The sequence below is a fragment of the Malaclemys terrapin genome, chromosome 3, assembly GCF_027887155.1.
Source record: "Malaclemys terrapin pileata isolate rMalTer1 chromosome 3, rMalTer1.hap1, whole genome shotgun sequence".
Taxonomy (NCBI): domain Eukaryota; kingdom Metazoa; phylum Chordata; order Testudines; family Emydidae; genus Malaclemys; species Malaclemys terrapin.
In genome coordinates, this window is record NC_071507.1 from 204351063 (window position 1) to 204369131 (window position 18069).

The 18069-nt window shown below is 52.4% G+C and overlaps 1 protein-coding gene across 2 annotated transcripts in view; it reads left to right on the forward strand.

Annotated features, from left to right (window-relative positions):
- The window catches only part of FAM166C (family with sequence similarity 166 member C), a 47183-nt gene that overhangs the window by 14791 nt on the left and 14323 nt on the right, over positions 1-18069 (forward strand). For both annotated transcript variants that reach the window (XM_054023445.1, XM_054023444.1), the window contains exons 2-3: positions 7774-8047; positions 9509-9621. In XM_054023445.1, the coding sequence (XP_053879420.1) occupies positions 7774-8047; positions 9509-9621 (387 nt within the window). The remainder of the gene's footprint in view (positions 1-7773; positions 8048-9508; positions 9622-18069) is intronic.

Sequence of the window (18069 nt, forward strand, 5' to 3'; positions counted from 1 at the left end):
TGCATACCCAGCCAAGCAGGAACACACAAGTGATGGCCAGGTGTGAAAAGTGTGGGTTAAGGGACTTGCCCCTCATCACGTAGGAACAGGCAAGGATAGACTCCAGTTCGCCAGGGTGGCATTCAACTTCCTTAACCACAAGGCCAGACGTACTCTTCCTGCAGTCCCTGGCCTCCTTCACTGTACGTTTTTCAACTTCTGCAACAACAAATGAGGCAGGGGTTCTAATAGACAACAGCCTCCTTCACTGCACAGCCCTGATTCTTCTCAGAGCAGGTCCATCCAGTGCACTGAGGCAGGAGTCCTGTGGAAGCAATACTATGTGATCATGCAATTAAAGATTGTATCATAATGCACATGCACAAGGGTTGCAAAGGCAACCTTAATTCTGGCATCTCCTAACTTCTAAGTGCTTGACTTTGCAACCTTAATGTTATATTAACATAGTTTAAGATGTAGTTTCCTAATTTTAAACAAACACAAACAAACAAACAAACAAACAGTAATTCAATCACATGGACTCCCATTGACTCCCACTTGAGTCATCAGCTGTGTTTGGCTCTTTAGATCCACAACCCAGATCTCTCTGACTTGAGCTAACAGTAGTAGGCTGTTATCCTCTAAGTGACCCAGTCAGCATGGGAGTAGGAAATGAGGTACACACCTTGCAAATTCACAAAAGTAATTCTTAAACAATCCCAAGGAAAGTCAAGATGCAGAAATATTAGATGCAGGTTGAGATCTGAATCATATCAAAGTCGGGAAATAATTGCAGGTGTGGTTGACTTGGCACCCATAGTTTAGCCACATTGCACATATAGGTTAGAGGGATATTCAACAATTAATAACATTTTGCATTTAGAGAACACATTTCATCCATGCATTAATTTCAGTTTGGCCTCTAGGCATAACCATAATAGAAACCAATCAATCATTGGTTTCAAAGTGCTTTGCAAATGTGGGCAAGTATCATTAGCACCCCTTGACAGATGGGGCAGCTCAGGCATAGAGAGAGGGGATGTGAGACCTTCAGCCTCAGGAAGCCATTGGCTAAGCTGTGATTAGAACCCAGGTGTCCTGGCTCCCAGCCTTGGGTCCAGTCCCCTAGATAACAGCACTTACAGTCATGCAAAACACTTCATATGCACAAGATATGGTTGCTGTAGGACGCATGGCTTTGCACCTCCTGTTTTTTGTGCCTATAAATTCTCAACTACAGTGTTCCATAAACCAGCCAACGCTTTTCATTCCTGGTGAGTTTCCTCTGTGTCCTTTAAAGGCCTTGCAACTCGCAGGCTTTCTCCAGCTGAAACTTAGGGCTTCTTTGTCGGACCAGATTTGTGGTGTCTAGTCTCAGTAATAAGTCCGAGGGTTCTGTAGGTTCAGAGTATCTTTGTAGATCGTTTAATGGATCAACCTGTTTTCAGAAGAGCAGCCATATGGGGTCAGACCAGCGGTCCACCCAGCCCAGTATCCTGTCTGTGACAGTGGCCAGTCCCAGAGCCTCAGGGGGAGGGAACGGAACAGTTAATTAAGTTAAAATCCCATGTCATTAATTTCTTAAGATGACTGCCTGAGTCGGAGTTGCCTTTTTTACTGTGTGGTAGAAGAAAACTGCAGAGGATTGTCTCACCTCATTAATATTTCCTTATTGATACATAATACGTTATGTGATCGAGCGAGACAGACTTTTCAAACACACTCTACTACGGGATCTTACCATGTCTTGAAAGTAGTTCACCTGCTTTTAGCCTTACTTATCTTCCGTTCGGCCTGAAACACCCTTGTCCCAGGGAATTCAGATGGGTATCTGCTCTTCCTCCCTTTGTGTGTGGAGAGCAGCACACAGTGCTGTACCATCTACCACCTCTCTTCCCATCTTCATCTGTTTTCTTTCCCTGTTCTTTTTCTTAGGCTAGACTTTTAAAGGTATTTCAACCCTTAACTCCCATTGATTTCAGGCAAGTTTGTGCCAGCTGGGAACCAGTTTCTCTATTAAAGGTGGAAGCAATAATTAAGGCTGCACGAGTGCTTCCATTTTGAGGAATCATTGACAGTTGCTTGTCACTTTGTCAGTCTTCCTTTTCTGACCGGTTTGTTCTTGGCTGAGAGCGATAGGTTTTCTTTTTAAGTTTCAGCAAAATTGGTTGAGCCATTTTCAAGAACAAAGATGATGGGGAACAAACACCTTTCCCATTACAAAAAAGGGACTTCTTAAATATCTCCAATGCTTTGGTGCCGGGTGGAAGAAGAGATGAGGAATTTGGCACGGAGAACGGCTGGGCCTTTCCACAGACTGGTGAAATGTGGTTGCGCTTTGGCAGAGTTAGAAGAGCTCCTGGATTCTGCAGTGCAATCGCTTCATGGCTCGCCAGCGTTTCTTTGCATGGCCAGTGACGGAAGGCAGACTTTGTGGCTGAACAAGTCATTCTTAGTAGCTGTTCCTTGGAGACGGGCACCAAACACTCCTTAGGGACCGGAAGGGTGGGCTCACTTGCTTAGATGTGATCCAGGGCAGGCATCAGTTCAGGACAAACTACTAGCAGGTAGTTGGGTGTAAGAAAACAAACGGTCTTTTATTTAGCAGTCTTCCTGCATCAGACTTACCCAGCACCAGCAGGTAAGTCACTGGTGATAAAGGAACAGTAGCTGCAGCTCGGGTCTGCCTACACTCAGGCTCTCGCAGGCTGCAGTCTCATGTGCAGCTCCTGATCCCAACCAGGCCTTTCAGGAAGTGCGAGCTCCAGATCCGCCCTCCTTCCCACTCAGCTGAGCTGTGCTCTCTCCCTCCCAGCCCGGCACCTGCCACAGGCCCCTCATTAACTCTTTCTTAGCCAATGTGGGGTTTGCATCACAGTCGCTCTAGCCACGTTTTGGAGTAGGAGGCGGGAAGAAGCCCCACACGAGCCCCATGTGTTGCACCCAAATCTGGCTGCATCACTGTTATTTACCGTTCTCCCTGCTGGAAAAGGTGGTGGAATACAGTGTCCATAGTACGGAGGAAGCGATGGACCAGGCTCTCATACTTTGCTCAGGCTGATTAGTCCGATACTCAGCATGAATCTGTTGCCGGCATAGAGGCCCGAGGACAGCAACAGCGGGATTCGTTGCCCAGTGTGCTTCGCGCCAATAAACATACTGGGGTGGAGAAACAATCAAAGTTTATTTGAGATCTCAAAGTGATGCAAGGAGACAGGCAAGTCTCAAATCGAGCACACCAGCAAAAACCGTTTCTCTCTTCTTATACATTTTACAACTAAGCCCCACCTCTCTCCCCCTCTCTACCACCTCCCCTCTACTCCCCCTCCCCTCTCTACCGAAGGCATGTTTATACATGTAAGCAATTAAATCATTCTAGGGCTATAAATCTAGCTTGTTAGTAACACTCCTCTAAACAGTTACCTGGTCTTGTTTACCCTTAATTTATTACCCCTTCTCCAGCTAGAAACATGCCAACCTCATCATTATCGCTTGGTACCTGGTATGAGCAAGGTCGTAATTGCTAATGGCTGTTTACACATTCCAATTCCTGCCCTTGGCTTTTGAGGCCAATTAGAGTTAAACATGGAAGGACAGAGTTTAAACATGGAAGAACTTTGGCTCAGGCAGGCCTAGTGACCCCAACCAATCAGATGATCAGAATCTGTTGGAAACAGCTGTTTTTTTTATCAAGGACCCTGAGATTAACACTCCCGCTCTCATGAAAAGTGCCCTGGGGCCTTTAATGACCACGAATGAGCAAGACCTTGACAAGTTGACGTTGCTTCTCATTTAAAGATGAGCTCAGGAAAGCTCCCGGCATTGAACGCACTTACTGTCTGAAAACCCAGCAGGTGCTCTAGATTTTCCATGCCAATCCAGGCCGTTTCGTGCACAAGAAATTTGGATTGATAGGAAAAGAAAGAAATTAAAAAAAAACAGTTAGTTGTAGGGTTTGGGTTTTCTCCCTCCCCCCAGTGCAGATAGAACGGAGCTAGCTGGAACAGGTACTGTTTCTTTGCTTCATCTCTCCAGATCCCAGAGGGGTAATTTGGAGCATTCTGTCCATCAAATAAGCAGCACACGATGATTTTATATGAGGCATACAATAACTGCCAGTTATGGTACGTCTGTGAAATGAGGATTGGCTGAGAGCGAGGAGAACTTGGCAACACCAAGGACTGTCTTCAAGAGACGTGTCTCAGGCTAGTGTCTCTCAGGATTCCACCACTGAGACACGGGGAAAAAAATATCCCAGGGCAGTCTAGATATGTTGAGTCACAAATGTTTATCTTAAAGCAGAATTGATCTTGTTCTCACTCCGCGTCTGGATCCCACATACCGTGAATTATACACATTGATTCTCTCCCCATCAGTCCCTCGCAACAGAGACTGTCAGGCTGAGATTTTCACAGGAACCAATGGGATTTAGGACCCCACCTCCCATTGAATTTAATTGGTTTCCTCTCTAGACCCTTTGGGTTCCTTTGCATCTATGTTTTTTTGTTGTTGTTCACCATAACAGTCGTTATTGGACAGATTTCTCTCTTCTCCTCTGAGATGTTTCAGTTGTTTATAAAGCATATATCTTTAGATTTCTAAGCAGCATCTTATTTGGCAAGATCCTATTGTTACAACCTCACTAATTGGTTATTTTTCACCATCCGAAATGCTCTTTAGAGGCAATATGCAGAAAATCTTTATCTTGCAGCCAAATTCACTCCGGATCCCCCTATGAATTAACACAGTCAGAAAGAAAAGCAAGTGCTCTGTTCAATCCAGCCTCGTGCAGAATTGAAACCAGGGATCAAACACACTGTCTGTGAATCCATCATAAGTTTGCCTTCTTTGCTTTCGCTGTAATGTAAATTTTTCCCACTGAAATCAGAAAGCCTGAGGGTATTAGCATTGCAGTAAAGCTGGTTCCATGCAACCATTACAATGAGCCACCGTGAGAATAATGTCAACTTGTATAAATTCTGTGCAGACTTACTGAAGGCATAAATGGCTTTTTTGGGGGGGAGGGGATAGAAGAGGGGATATATTACAGCTTCATAGATACTCTTTAAGCTCTTATTATTAGTAAGATTTTCAGCTACAAATGTTGCCAGAGCTACCAGGAATTCCACCGAATCTATTTGACGAGCCAGATCCTGAAGTGAATGGAGCGATGTCAGTTTCCACCAGCTGGGGATCTGGCTTTACATATTTACCATGGTGCTGAAGCAGGATGTGCGTGTCGAGCTAGGTGATGATCGGTTCCGACCCCCTGCCAGAACAGCATGGGGACGATCGCACAACAGAGGATAGGAAACCGCTGCTGTGCTGAATCTTAGCCAGGCTGCCGCGTACCGCCAGGCAGCCAAGAGCTGCGACGGGCGCAGGGGGGAGCCCGAGAAGTGAAGGCAAGTAATTGGCAATTGCAGAGAAGGGGAAGGGGGTGGTGCCGAGGGAGCAGCAAGAGAGGCCGTTGGGTTTCGCAGTGGCGGGTTGGCTAGGTGGGAGGGAAGCCAGGTGGGTGTCAGGAACTGTCAAAGCATGGGCCAGGGTTCCGAGGGAAGGATTTTGGAGATGTTACAAAGGAAGAAGCGGCAGGATTGAGCAGCCAGCTAGGATGTGAGGGGCGACATACAGGTTATGCCTGCACTGCACCACGGGCCTGCACACCTGTTAGCTAGCACAGTGACAACAGGGCTGCATGTGTCAGTGTCCAGGACGTGGGTGGTTGAGCCCAGTGGTTAGAACAGGCATCAGGCCTAGTGGTTAGAGCAGGCGTCAGCGCCAAGAGTCAGAAGCAGCGCTCAGGGTGAGAGCTGAGGTCAGGAATCGGAGCCGAGGGTCCGGTCCGGGTTATCTGGAGTGAGAAGAGTGAGTGCTTTGAGCAGCTACTGACCTGCTGCTGCTGCAGGGTTTAAAAGCCAGGCTGCTGATGCTTCCTGCCAACCAGGCAGTGTACTACGGGCCGGCTGCGCTCGGTAGATAATCTGGAGATTGGCTCCGCTGCAGGCTCTGATTCCTGACAGAATGGGCGCCAGCTCAGGCTAGCAATGCAAGTGCTTGCGAGGGTCCCCGGTGTGCTTGGACTGCCCACGCTACAGCCCCTGCCACTGCCTCTACACAGCTGCTTTTAGCCGTGCTAGCTAGATTTTTAGCCTGTGCTGCAGGCACGCCGCTGATCTCAGGGTAATTGCACCCTGCAGTGCGAGCATAGAGAACGGCAGAATCCCTGGCGGACTGCGTGTGATGGAGGAGGAGGATGGGGACGGCTTGCTGGGAGGGAGATGACGAGATGTGTGCTCAGTGTGTTGCGTTTGTGATTGTGGCGTCTGGGAAAAGAGGCCTGAGAGACAGCGGCAGATGCGTGTCTGCGCAGACTGCATCAGATCTGTGTATCTGCTGTTCACAGCACGCCAGTCACCCCAGTGTCTAGGCAGCCTGCTGTCAGGTCAATTGCGGGTGTGTTTGCAGCTTACCATCATAGAATATCAGGGTTGGAAGGAACCTCAGGAGGTATCTAGTCCAACCCCCTGCTCAAAGCAGAACCAGTCCCCAGACAGATTTTTGCTCCAGATCCCTAAATGGCCCTCTCAGGGATTGAACTCACAACCCTGGGTTTAGCAGGCCAATGCTCAAACCACTGAGCTATCCCTCCCCCCAAAAGCAGCTGTCCTAGAGGGAGAATCGCTACCATCTCCACTGTTGGGTCCTTAGCAGCAATTGCAGTACATCAGAATGTCCCCTTGAGAGAAGTCACCTGGGTTCTGTCACTCAGCTAGGGCAGCTAGGCACTTCAACGGGCCTCCACTTATTTGGGGGCTTCTACCTTACAGGAAATGGGGGGGCTGCTCGGCAGCACATATCTGCCCCTAGCTGCCGGGGCAGTTCTTTGATCGTCTCGTCTACGGTGGTTTTTCCTCCCCTTCTCCTGAACCTTTTGTGAAACTCAGTTCATGTGCCACCAAAGTGGCTAGGTTGTTCTTTTATTCAAATGAAGTGGGAGTGCAGCTAGGATCTCTTTTGAATCTGGGGGCTTGGGTCTGTGGCCAAGAGGTTAGTTCTCCATCAATAGCCCAGCCCAGGGAAAGCACAGCTTGGAGAATTCTTTATTTTAGTGGAGGGGGGAAGAGTCCAAAGAATAAAAATCTTCTCGCTGCTGCCAGAGGGTGGGCAATTGGGGATGTGGGCGACTGGCTGCATGCTAATGCCTAGGCTGGGGTACATCACCCCCTCCAGTGTCTGGCAGCTGGATCTCGTAGCAGGGCTGGCTCCAGCTCACTGGGAAGCAGGGCCGGCTGTTGACGTCAGCACTTCTGGAAAGCAGGCCCTAGGAGTCTCCAGTTGGACCCACGCAAGGGGGTGGGGCAAGGCTTAGGCAGCAAGTGTGAGGCCCAGCTGAGACCCAGGCTACAGAGCTCCTGGCTTCCAATCCCATGCGTCTCACTGGTCGGCAGTCCCAGCAGCTGGCCAGTTGGATGGCTGATAATATCTTCAGTAAGGCATGTGAAGATCAGGGTAAGAAAAGGCTTTAGGGTGTAAACTGATGGCCCCCAGGACCTGGGAGGAGCCCCTCCCTCCTCCCTCCCAACATGGCTCAATCAACCAGGAGCAAGGTGGGACTTTGCCGCAGGGTGTATGTGCGAGAGAGCTGCATGGCCCCTCTCTGACGCATTTAAACCAGAGCCATCAGCCCCTCACTTCTGCAAGCTGCATTTAGAAGGAGAGACAAGGGCCCTGTCCCCAGGGGGTGCCCCAGGCCTTTCCCTGTCCCTCACTGGCTCTGTCTCTCCTCCGCAGGTACCGTGGGCATGTCCCCAACACGGTGTTTTCCTTTGGCGACACCTACGGGAACACCACTCTGAAATACTTCCAGGATTTCCGCAATGCTGCCATGGAGACCAGCCGCTGCCCCTACAGCAAAGGCGGCCAGTTCCCCACCCTCTTCTCGTCCGACCCTGGCTTAGTGCTGGGGTGCAGGGCGCGGGGCTGGGACAGGTGGCTGCACGCCCCTTCCTATTCCCGCTTCAACTTGGATTTCAACCGCTCCGAAGAGCTGAAGGAGTTTTACAAGGTGAGCAGGCGTTTCTCGCGGCGGCATGCCCTGCACGCAACGGCACGGCGGGCGTGATCCAACACGCAGCACCTGAGCGCTACACAGTAGCCAGCGCAAAGCAGTCAGGGCAGCACCTGGGCAGCACCTCGGAAATGCCCTGGACTGAGCCAAAATGCAATCAACACAAATATATAATCAGTCACAACCAAAAGCCAGCGCCCTCGGCCTCTGGCACCCACCCGCCACACTGAGACGGTCTTTTTCACTGCCCTAATACTGGTTCTGAAGGCAGCTTCCTGAACATAAGAACCTAGGCAGACAGTCACCAGAAAACCCAATTGGCATTGTTTTAGGGGAGGCTCCGGTCGTCCCGTCTCCAACGGTTTGCATGCGCCTTACTGGCATGCAGAGGGAGGAGTCAGCGTGGAACGCAGTGGGTGGTCGCTGAAGAGCAGGGCTCCCCTCCCGAGGTGACCGTGCAGACATCTCTGCGTGTGCTGCGGTGGGCGGGATTGCCTGGGGAGCTGTTTGAGGAGTCGTTGAGCTTTGCTGAGTTGCTGGAAAGAGGACGTGGCAGCTAAAGGGGGAAGGAATGAGTGTAACCCAGCTGGCGCAGTTCACAGCATAGGTAGGGTGACCAGACAGCAAATGTGAAAAATCAGGATGGGGAGGGGGGTAATAGGAGCCTATATAAGAAAAAGACCCAAAAATCGAGACTGTCCCTATAAAATCGGGACATCTGGTCACCCTACAGCGTAGGACACAGCTGGAGTGTAGCCCCATTGCTCAGTACAGCGGAACTTTGTCCGTCTCCCCGAATCTTCACTCTGGAACGGGACGGGGAACTGGAGCCCAGAGCATGTTATCCCAGTAATAAATAGCGTGAGAGGAGGACAGATATGTGTGTGTGTGAGTGTGGGAGCATGCAGGCTGGGCGCGTCTAATTGCACATGGGAGATGTTCCCCTTGCTAAAGAGAGCAGCATCTCTCTCATCTGACTCGGCCAAGCCGCACGTTTCACGTTTTGCGCCCAAAATACAGTGTTGTCTCCCCACTTCTCAGCCACAGTGAAGGCCCAGAGCCACGGTGCATCGGGAATAAGTACAGCTTGCATCAAGCCAAGCCCCCGTGCGATTTAGCACGATCGTCACTTACTCTGCTGCCTGGAGAGCACCTTAGGGAGGGCAGTTTTAGAAACATGGTTGTTATTATTTCTCCAGCAGCGGAGAGCGTGTTGCGCTTTGGAAGAGAGGACCCTGCCCTAAGGAATCTATCCCAGCTAGTGGTTAAGGCTTTGGGCCCTGGGCCCTGCGTAGGCAGCCTCCCTTCGCAGCAGGCAGGAGGGATGCAGCAGAAGACCTGTTATCTTTTCCCATTGCATTTCCTATTTGGTATTTGAACTCCTCGGTTGCCTGGCCGGCTAATGCAGCTCTGCCCTGTTCCGGAAGCCAGGTTCTGAGTAATTTGTTTGTCCCGCAGCTCTCCCAGAGGCACCGCGAGCATTACCGCGACAAGACCGGGACAGAGCATGTGGTTCCCTACTTTGTGCTGCCGGTCAAGGAGAAGGACAAGTACCCCCACCCTCTTGATCTGTGAGTAGCAAAAGCAGCCCCCAGAAGGTGTGCTGGGTAGCAGCCCTTTCCCCTATGGGCAAGCTTGTCCAATATGGCCGGGGTGGGGGGCGGAAGAAGAAGGCAGACCACCCTCATAGCATTTAGCCCAGTGGTCAGTGTTCTCCAGCTGAGGAGGAGAGGGGATTTGAAGAAGGATCTGCCACCTCTCTGGTGAATGCCCTACCCCCGGGGCTCTGGGGTATTCTGATGTGGGGCTTTCTCAGTCTCGCCCGTTGAAGCTGTAGGGGAATAATTTAAAAAGTCACTGGAGCAGGGGGCTGGATCCTGGGTCTCCCCACTCCAATATGAATGCTCTAACCACTAGGCTACAGAGCCATTCTAATGCATGCTGGTGGTATGGCTGGCGCTCTCTCTCTCTGGTTCTTTCATTATTTATCCACAGTGGAACAGCTTCACCAGGAGAGAGTGAGGGTATGTCTATACTACAGTGGTATAGCTGCAGCACTGTATTGTAGATGGTTGCTACAGCAACAGAAGGGGCTTTTCCATCGCTGTAGTGACTCCCCCTGCACGAGCTAGGTCAGCAGAAGAATTCTTCCATCGACCGAGCGCTGGCTACACCAGGGCTTAGTTTGGCTTAACTGTGTCTCTCAGGTGTGAATTTTTCACATCCCTGAACATCACTAGGTCAACCCAAGTTTTAGGTGTAGACTTGGCCTGCGGGAACCCCACACCAGATTTTCCCATTAGCCCCATGGTGAGATCACTCCCCGGAGAAGTGGCAAATCCCCATTGAAATCCCTTCTCCCCCTCAGGTGGAGGTGGGATTTGAACCAGGGGTCACCCACGGCCAGGTGAATGCTCTGACTGCTGAGCTAAAAGCCATGAGGGTGGTGCTCCTTCCCCCTGCTCTTGTTAAAACGGTGTAGGTACCTAACTCCAAGAGAGAGTTTTCAGCTGAGGATCCCAAGCGGAGGGAGGCATCTTCCACCAGAGGGGCGGGGACTAGCACCCCTCTCCTCGGCTTGGCCCCGCCCATTGGTAGGTTAGGGGAGGAGCCGCCTCTTGTGCCGGCATTTGTGAATCCCGTTCTGGGGCACCTCACTGTCGCCAGGCATTGTGCAGGGCGCTGAGGCGCTGGACTCCGCGTCACCACGGAGATTTAAAAAGCAGACACCCTGCCCTGTGGGACTAGTAACGCCCGGGATTGTGAAAGCATAAAATCCATTTCAAACTGGAATGTGCTTCCCTCACTGCTGCTGATTCTGTATTACACCTGGCAGGTCACTTTCACCTTTGTTCCTGGGCAGTTTCATGTTCTGGGCCTGGGGGGCCCTGACCCCTTCCCCCAAGCTCCCGTCCCATCCTGCTCTTCCCACCTGCTCTCGGCCCCGGGCCCTGCCCCTACCCCTTCCCCCAAGCCCCCGCCCCATCCTGCCTCTTCCCACCTGCTCTCGGCCCCGAGCCCTGCCCCCACCCCTTCCCCCAACCCCTCCCACCTCTTCCCGCCCAGTTCTGCCCCCTCCCCTGAGCGTGCCCCATCCCCGCTCTTCTCCCTCCCTTCCAGAGCCTCCTGCACGCTGCGAAACAGCTGATCACAGCAGGCGGTAGGTGCTGGTGGGAGGGAGGGGGAGGCATGCTGATCAGTGGGGCAGCAGGCGGGCGGGAGGCGCTGTGTGGGGAGCGGGTTGCCGGTGCTGTGTGGGAGGAGCAGGCTGCCAGTGCTGGGGGGGGGGGAGTGGGCTGCTGGTGCTGGGGGGGGGGTGGGGAGCGGGCTGCCAGTGCTGGAGGGGTGGGAGCGGGCTGCCGGTGCTGGGGGGTGGGAGCGGGCTGCCGGTGCTGGGGGGCGGGGAGTGAGCTCCGGTGCTGGGGGGGCGGGGAGCGGGCTGCCGGTGCTGGGGGGGCGGGGAGCGAGCTGCCGGTGCTGGGGGGGCGGGGAGCGGGCTGCCGGTGCTGGGGGGGTGGGTAGCGGGCTGCCGGTGCTGGGGGTGGGGGTGGGGGGGGTTGCCACTAATTTTTTTCTGTGGGTGCTCTAGCCCTGGAAACTTTTTTTTTTAAACTCCTCAAGTCTTTTGGAGGCTTGGGGGGGGGGAGGGGTTGTTTTTTGTTTTTTTTTAATCCTGGGAATATTTCTGTGGATCTCAAGTTTTTTTAGAAATCCCAAACTCTGGGCTAAATTTGCCCCGATTTGTGTCTCTTGAACCATTTCCCAGGTTGGGGTGATTGTTCTGGTGCCTCCCCAGCCTCACAGATATTTGCCTCACTGAAGTTTAGTGGCTGGGGCAGGCTGGACAGCGGGCTGGTCTGTGTTGCTCACTGGACTGCTCAGCCAGCGGGTTGTGGATTCACACTGCTGCTGTATGAAACTGGGCCGTTTCCCTTGGCAGGGGCTCTCATAAAAATCTGTATTAGCTTTTGCCTGAGGTGTGGCTTCAAACAGACCCCTCCACCAGGCCTCAGCCCTGAGATCATCTGGGTGGGCTCGGATTTGCCGGCGAGGTTAGCAAGCCCTGGCGAAACTTCTGGTCAATGTGGTCTGAGTCCTGAGTTTGTAACAGCCTCTGCACGTGGGTGAGTTACATATGGTGGCGGATTTCCCAAGGCTGCAGCTGTTGAAACGAGGGGGGGCGGATGGAGTTTAGACCAGGGCAGAATTTGTCCTCGTGGGCTGATGGTAGCAACAAAAAATGCAGGGATTGGGCAGCTGAACAAGGAGCCCAGATCTGAGCAACTTTCTCTGCTGTGCGCTCGGGGTCATACCCAGTGAATCAGGGCCTGGATCCTGCAAGGTGCGGAGGGGGCTCTGCCATCAGGGACGGATGGAGCTTGGCGCCTCCCAGGGGGTGCAGACTCGGGCCTAAACTTCCAGCAGCTCCTGCCTGCAACAGAAGTCAAGTAATTAGAGCGGAAGGGCATTGAGAGGAACTGGCGCCGCGGACGGGGCCTTTGAATCTGTTGCCATTTTGTTTTGATTGGTTGTAATTAACCTCCCCTACCCCCTTTGTCTCTCTTTTGCTATAGGGCTGAGTCCCCATAGCTCCCACTGTCCTTTGTAAACAAACAAACTTGTTAACCCAGGGAGGGCTCACCCCTGCTTCCCCCTCCCCCCGGGGTCTGCCTCCCTCACACACCAGATCACAGCCCCTGCACCCTGACTGAGACAGTGCACCGGGGTTGGCCACAAGGAAGCTTTTAGCTTTCACTGCCGTCTGGACCCCGGGCCTAGTAGCAATGATGGACACCATGTGCAAGGGTGGCGGGAGCCAGGGCAGGGTAAGGGTGGAAGCGGAGGGGAGGGGATTGTCTCTCAGGGAGAGCCGAGCTGGCAGGGGGAGCAGTGGAAGCAGTAGCATTAATGTCCTCGGGGGAAGGCTGTTGATTCAGCGGGTGTCTCTGGTGGTAGCCATCCACAGCAGTTCATCAGCCGGGAAGATGGATTTGACTGGGTCGGCTGTTTTGCCCCACCCTAAACATGTTAGCTGGCTCAAGCAACAGCTCCTGGCTGTGAAGGTGGTTTCCAAGCAGGTCCCACAAACCTGAGCTGGAAACCTCCTGGGGCTCTTTTAAGATGGTCACTTTAGACACGGGGCAGATCCCTGGAGGAGGGGGGCTTTAGTGCAGGTTTCAATGCAGGAGTTAACATCAGCACTCAGCTTCCTTCAGTCTCTGCAGAGAAGCAAAGCCTTTCAGAGGGACAGAAGGAGAGCTGGGTGAATGCCGGCTTTTGGTTTGCCGGCAAGTCCAAAAAAAAAAAAAAAACAGGGAAAAAATGGTTTGGGGTCAAAGGCAACGTTTTGTTTTGATTTCGAGCCTTTTTTTACATTTTTTCAAAAATCAAATGAAAGGACACTTGGACGGGCATTTCAGAGTGAAAAGCCAGAACGTTTCTTTTTGAAAATGTCAGCACAAAATGGATAGTTATTTTCTGATGATTTTTTTTATTATTTGCTTGACCGAACCCATTTGGCGAAATCGATATGAATTAGTGAAATGGTTCCAAGTCACCAACTCTGCATTTTGGGTCCAAAAAAAGTTTTGGTCCTAAAATTTCACCCAGCTCGAAACACCAGGACGCTGGGGCCAGGTTAACAGTCAGGGAGCCCAGGACATGCGTTTGTTCATTATTGCCTGAATCGGTCTCCCTAAAACAGCTGCTCCCGGGCACTCCCAACCCCTGGAATTTCACTGGCCAAATGGATGTTCCTCTGTGGACTAACCTGATTTCTGTGCAATCAGGGGAGCTTGGACTCAGTGCATGGATCTCCCCCTGGAGATTTACATGATGCAGTCTGAGCTGACAAACAGGAATCAGGTTTCAGGCTTCCACTGGTGGCTGGAATTCAAGCCCCCTTCAGCTGAAGAAGAGTGTGGGGCTGTGATTTAACGGCATGCTAGACCTGGCCTTGTTGTTCCGGCTAGCCCAAGCATTTGCGGAGAGATGCAGCCTTCCCACCTCTGCACCCCTGGCTTTCAGCTGCTCACCTGGATCTGTGCCCTTTGAGGAATAAGTCCTGGTGGACACCATCCGATGTTTCTTCAATGCAGAATAGATCAGGCTTTAAAGCTTGTTCCCCCACCTGTTACGTCTCGTCTCAGTCTAAGATTGTAAGCTCTTTGGGCAGAGGACTGTCTTTTGCTCTATGCCCGTACAGCATACAACACAGCCTAGCTGGGATCGCTTGAGACTATTGTAATATAAATAATGACAAGCCCTGGACCACACATGGCCATTGCAATAGGAGAAACTTTAATAAGGGTTGAGATGTTAGTCATAGAGTCCTTGGTCAATTCCAGTTTGGGTAACTACACTCAGCCTTCTTAGCAGTTACCCCGGTAATATTAATTGGAGGTAGTATTTTGCACTTCCTGTTCTGATCTCTTGTTAAACAGCTGCCCTGTTCTGTCCCAGAGGTGGGTGCATTTCACTGGTGGGTGAAGTGATCCTACTCCGGCAGTGTCGGTGTCGCTGTTGTTATGGCTTGATATCCAAGTGCTACCAAAGCTAAAACTTCAAGGATCGTTGCTTTTGTTTGTAAAGCTCTTTGGAATGAGAAGGGCACTAAAGCGGCTCTGAATCCGAAATGGCAGCAGGCCCCTGGCACTGGCCAGACTGGGCACTCGCTGAGTTGGTGAGGCTTGCTCTGGGTTCCGGCCTCCCCTACAGCAACGGGGATGGAGACCATGATGGGACAGGCGTGACTCCATCAGGTGGGGTGTCTCCTGACGGGCCGTCCCTCAGCGGGGGATTTTCATTGACTCTTCCGCTAGCTCCAGACTTTTGGCCCCTGGAAAGTGTTTCCCCACCAACCAGGTGCTCTGTCTGGAGGGAGTCACCATCGGTTCTGAGTGTGTCACTCTTACATCTCAAAGAGCTCCCATGAGCCCTCTCTTCTCCATCCATCCCCTGTCCTTGAGTGACCCCATCCGCTCTCGGGGTTCGGCTGTCCCCTCCATCCTGCGAAGTCTCAGATACATGTTCCCCCACCCCCCCCAGCCCCACCTCCTGCACTTCACTCTCCCGTCACTCCCAGTAAGTCTCATCCTGGATGGCTTACTGTCCCCTCCAGCTCAATAGAGTCAAATCGATCTTTCCTCCCAAACCTGCTCCCCTCCCTCCACCCGGTCCTGTAACTTCTGCGTCCTCCCATTTCCTTCTCCTACTCCTAGCGCAGATCTTCTCTTGTACTGCACGTGCCTCGATGGGTCAATCACTTGTCCACCCGCTAATCCTCTGCCACCACAACTGCTGCAGTCTCTTCTGCAACCAACTGTGCTTGCCTCCAAAACACTGCCTGAATGGTCCTGCTCCCCCAGAGCTCTGAGCGTGCCCCTGAACCTCCCTTTGAGTTGCTTCCAAGTCTAACCTCTTGTCCTTCCTCTCAAGCCATTCGTCTCTTACTTCCATCTCTGATCTGCTCTCCTTCTGTGTTCCCCATCTCTCCCCCCACCCTGTGCCTGGCGATCGCCATGCCACCTGTGTGCCAGCCGTGGTGCCCGGTCTGTATCCTCCCACCCCAGCTGTCTCTGTGCTTCCTTCCATGCTGGCCCAGCAGTTAGGAACCACCCTCGCCTCATTCAAGTGATCTGTAATCGCATCCCTTCTCTGTGCCTCAGTTTCTCTGGCTGTAACATGGGGGTGATGACTTTCCTTTGCAAAGTGTGCTGTGCTCTTAAGACCGAAAGACAGCAAAGGAGAGCTAAGCCTTGCATAATGTCTGCCTGACCTGAGTAACTGTGTAACCTGGCCCTTTCCTGCTCCGTTACATCCTCATTCAGCTGCCAAGCCCGTTGTCTAGGCTGTTCAGGACAGTGCTGTTCTAGGAGGAGCCTAGCAACCTGATGGGAGCTCTAAACTGATAGTAACACTAGGAAGGAAGGCAAAATAGTGATCAATGGCTCCATGTCTAGTTGGCAGCCGGTATCAAGCGGAGTGCCCGAAGGGTCGGTCTTGGGGCCGGTTTTGTTCAATATCTTCATCAACGATCTGGAGGATGGCATGGACTGCACCCTCAGCAAGTTTGCAGATGACACTAAACTGGGAGGAGTGGTAGATACGCTGGAGGGTAGGGATCGGATACAGAGGGACCTAGACAAATTAGAGGATTGGGCCAAAAGAAATCTGATGAGGTTCAACAAGGACAAGTGCAGAGTCCTGCACTTAGGACGGAAGAATCCCATGCACCGCTACAGACTAGGGACTGAATGGCTAGGCAGCAGTTCTGGAGAAAAGGACCTAGGGGTTACAGTGGATGAGAAGCTGGATATGAGTCGACAGTGTGCCCTTGTTGCCAAAAAGGCTAACGGCATTTTGGGCTGTATAAGTAGGGGCATTGCCAGCAGATCGAGGGACATGATCATTCCCCTCTATTTGACATTGGTGAGGCCTCATCTGGAGTACTGTGTCCAGTTTTGGGCCCCACACTACAAGAAGGATGTGGAAAAATTGGAAAGAGTCCAGCGACGGGCAACAAAAATGATTAGGGGGCTGGAGCACATGACTTATGAGGAGAGGCTGAGGGAACTGGGATTGTTTAGTCTGCAGAAGAGAAGAATGAGGGGGGATTTGATAGCAGCCTTCAACTATCTGAAAGGGGGTTCCAAAGAGGATGGATCTAGACTGTTCTCAGTGGTAGCAGATGACAGAACAAGGAGTAATGGTCTCAAGTTACAGTGTGGGAGGTTTAGGTTGGATATTAGGAAAAACTTTTTCACTAGGAGGGTGGTGAGGCACTGGAATGGGTTACCTAGGGAGGTGGTGGAATCTCCTTCCTTAGAGCTTTTTAAGGTCAGGCTTGACAAAGCCCTGGCTGGGATAATTTAGTTGGGGATTGGTTCTGCTTTGAGCAGGGGGTTGGACTAGATATCTCCTGAGGTCCCTTCCAACCCTGATAGTCTATGATTCTATGATTGATTCTATGAAAATAACCTCATCACACACCTGGCCAGTTGTGCATTGCTGTAAATGGGGTTTGAGAGGGGGCAATAGTAGGGTGGGATTATTCCTTTCTGTTCCACCCCCCAGCAATCAGCAGTGCCCTGAAGCATGAGAGTAGATTGGCCCAGTCTTCACATTCAAAATTATACCAGCAAGTCACCTACCACGGTTACACTGGCTGGAAGGCATGTCTGCAAGTCCAGCCACCCCACATTTGAGGTGAAATGGCTTCCAGGCCGGGACCCCAGAAAGTTGAATTAAAAGAGCCAATGAAGCCCTGGCCAATGCCCCATCCCCCTGCCCGAGCTATCCAGGGCGGTCAGCGTCCATAGCATGCGGTAATATTAACACTGCCCGTTTGGTAGCATCACTGTTTCAAACCGGGGGAGGCAGGTGGCATTTAAACTGCTTCCTTCCAAGAGTCCAGGCCCAGTCCCACCTCCCTACAAACAGAAACCCTCCATGCCATGGCACAACATCTCGCCTCCCCAAACCAGCCAACCAGCAAGTCCCTAAAGGGTTAAACACCCAGGGTTAACCAGTGGGCACGGAGGTTAGTTTTGTGGGGGTCCTTCAGAATCTTCTATAGCAGGGGAGGGCAAACTACGGCCCATGGGCCAGATCTAGCCCATCAGGGCTTTCACTCCGGCCCACGGGATTGCCAGCCCCGTGGCGCAGCGGGGCTAAGCAGGCTCCCTGCCTGCCCTGGCCCCGTGGTGCTTCCGGAAGCATCCGGCACCACGTTCCAGTGGCCCCTGGGGGTGTGGTGGGGGGTGGGCAGAGGATTCCGTGTGCTGCCCTCACCTGCAGGCACCGCCCCCCGCAGCTCCCATTGGCTGGGAATGGGGAACCGTAGCCAATGGGAGCTTCGGGGGTGGTACCCGCAGGTGAAGGCAGTATGTGGTGGAGCTGCCTGCCCCACCCCACCCCCAGGAGCCACTGCCGGACATGCTGACCACTTCCGGGAGCGGCGCGGGGCCAGGGCAGGCAGGGAGCCTGCCTTAGCCCCGCTGTGCACCACTGCCACCCCG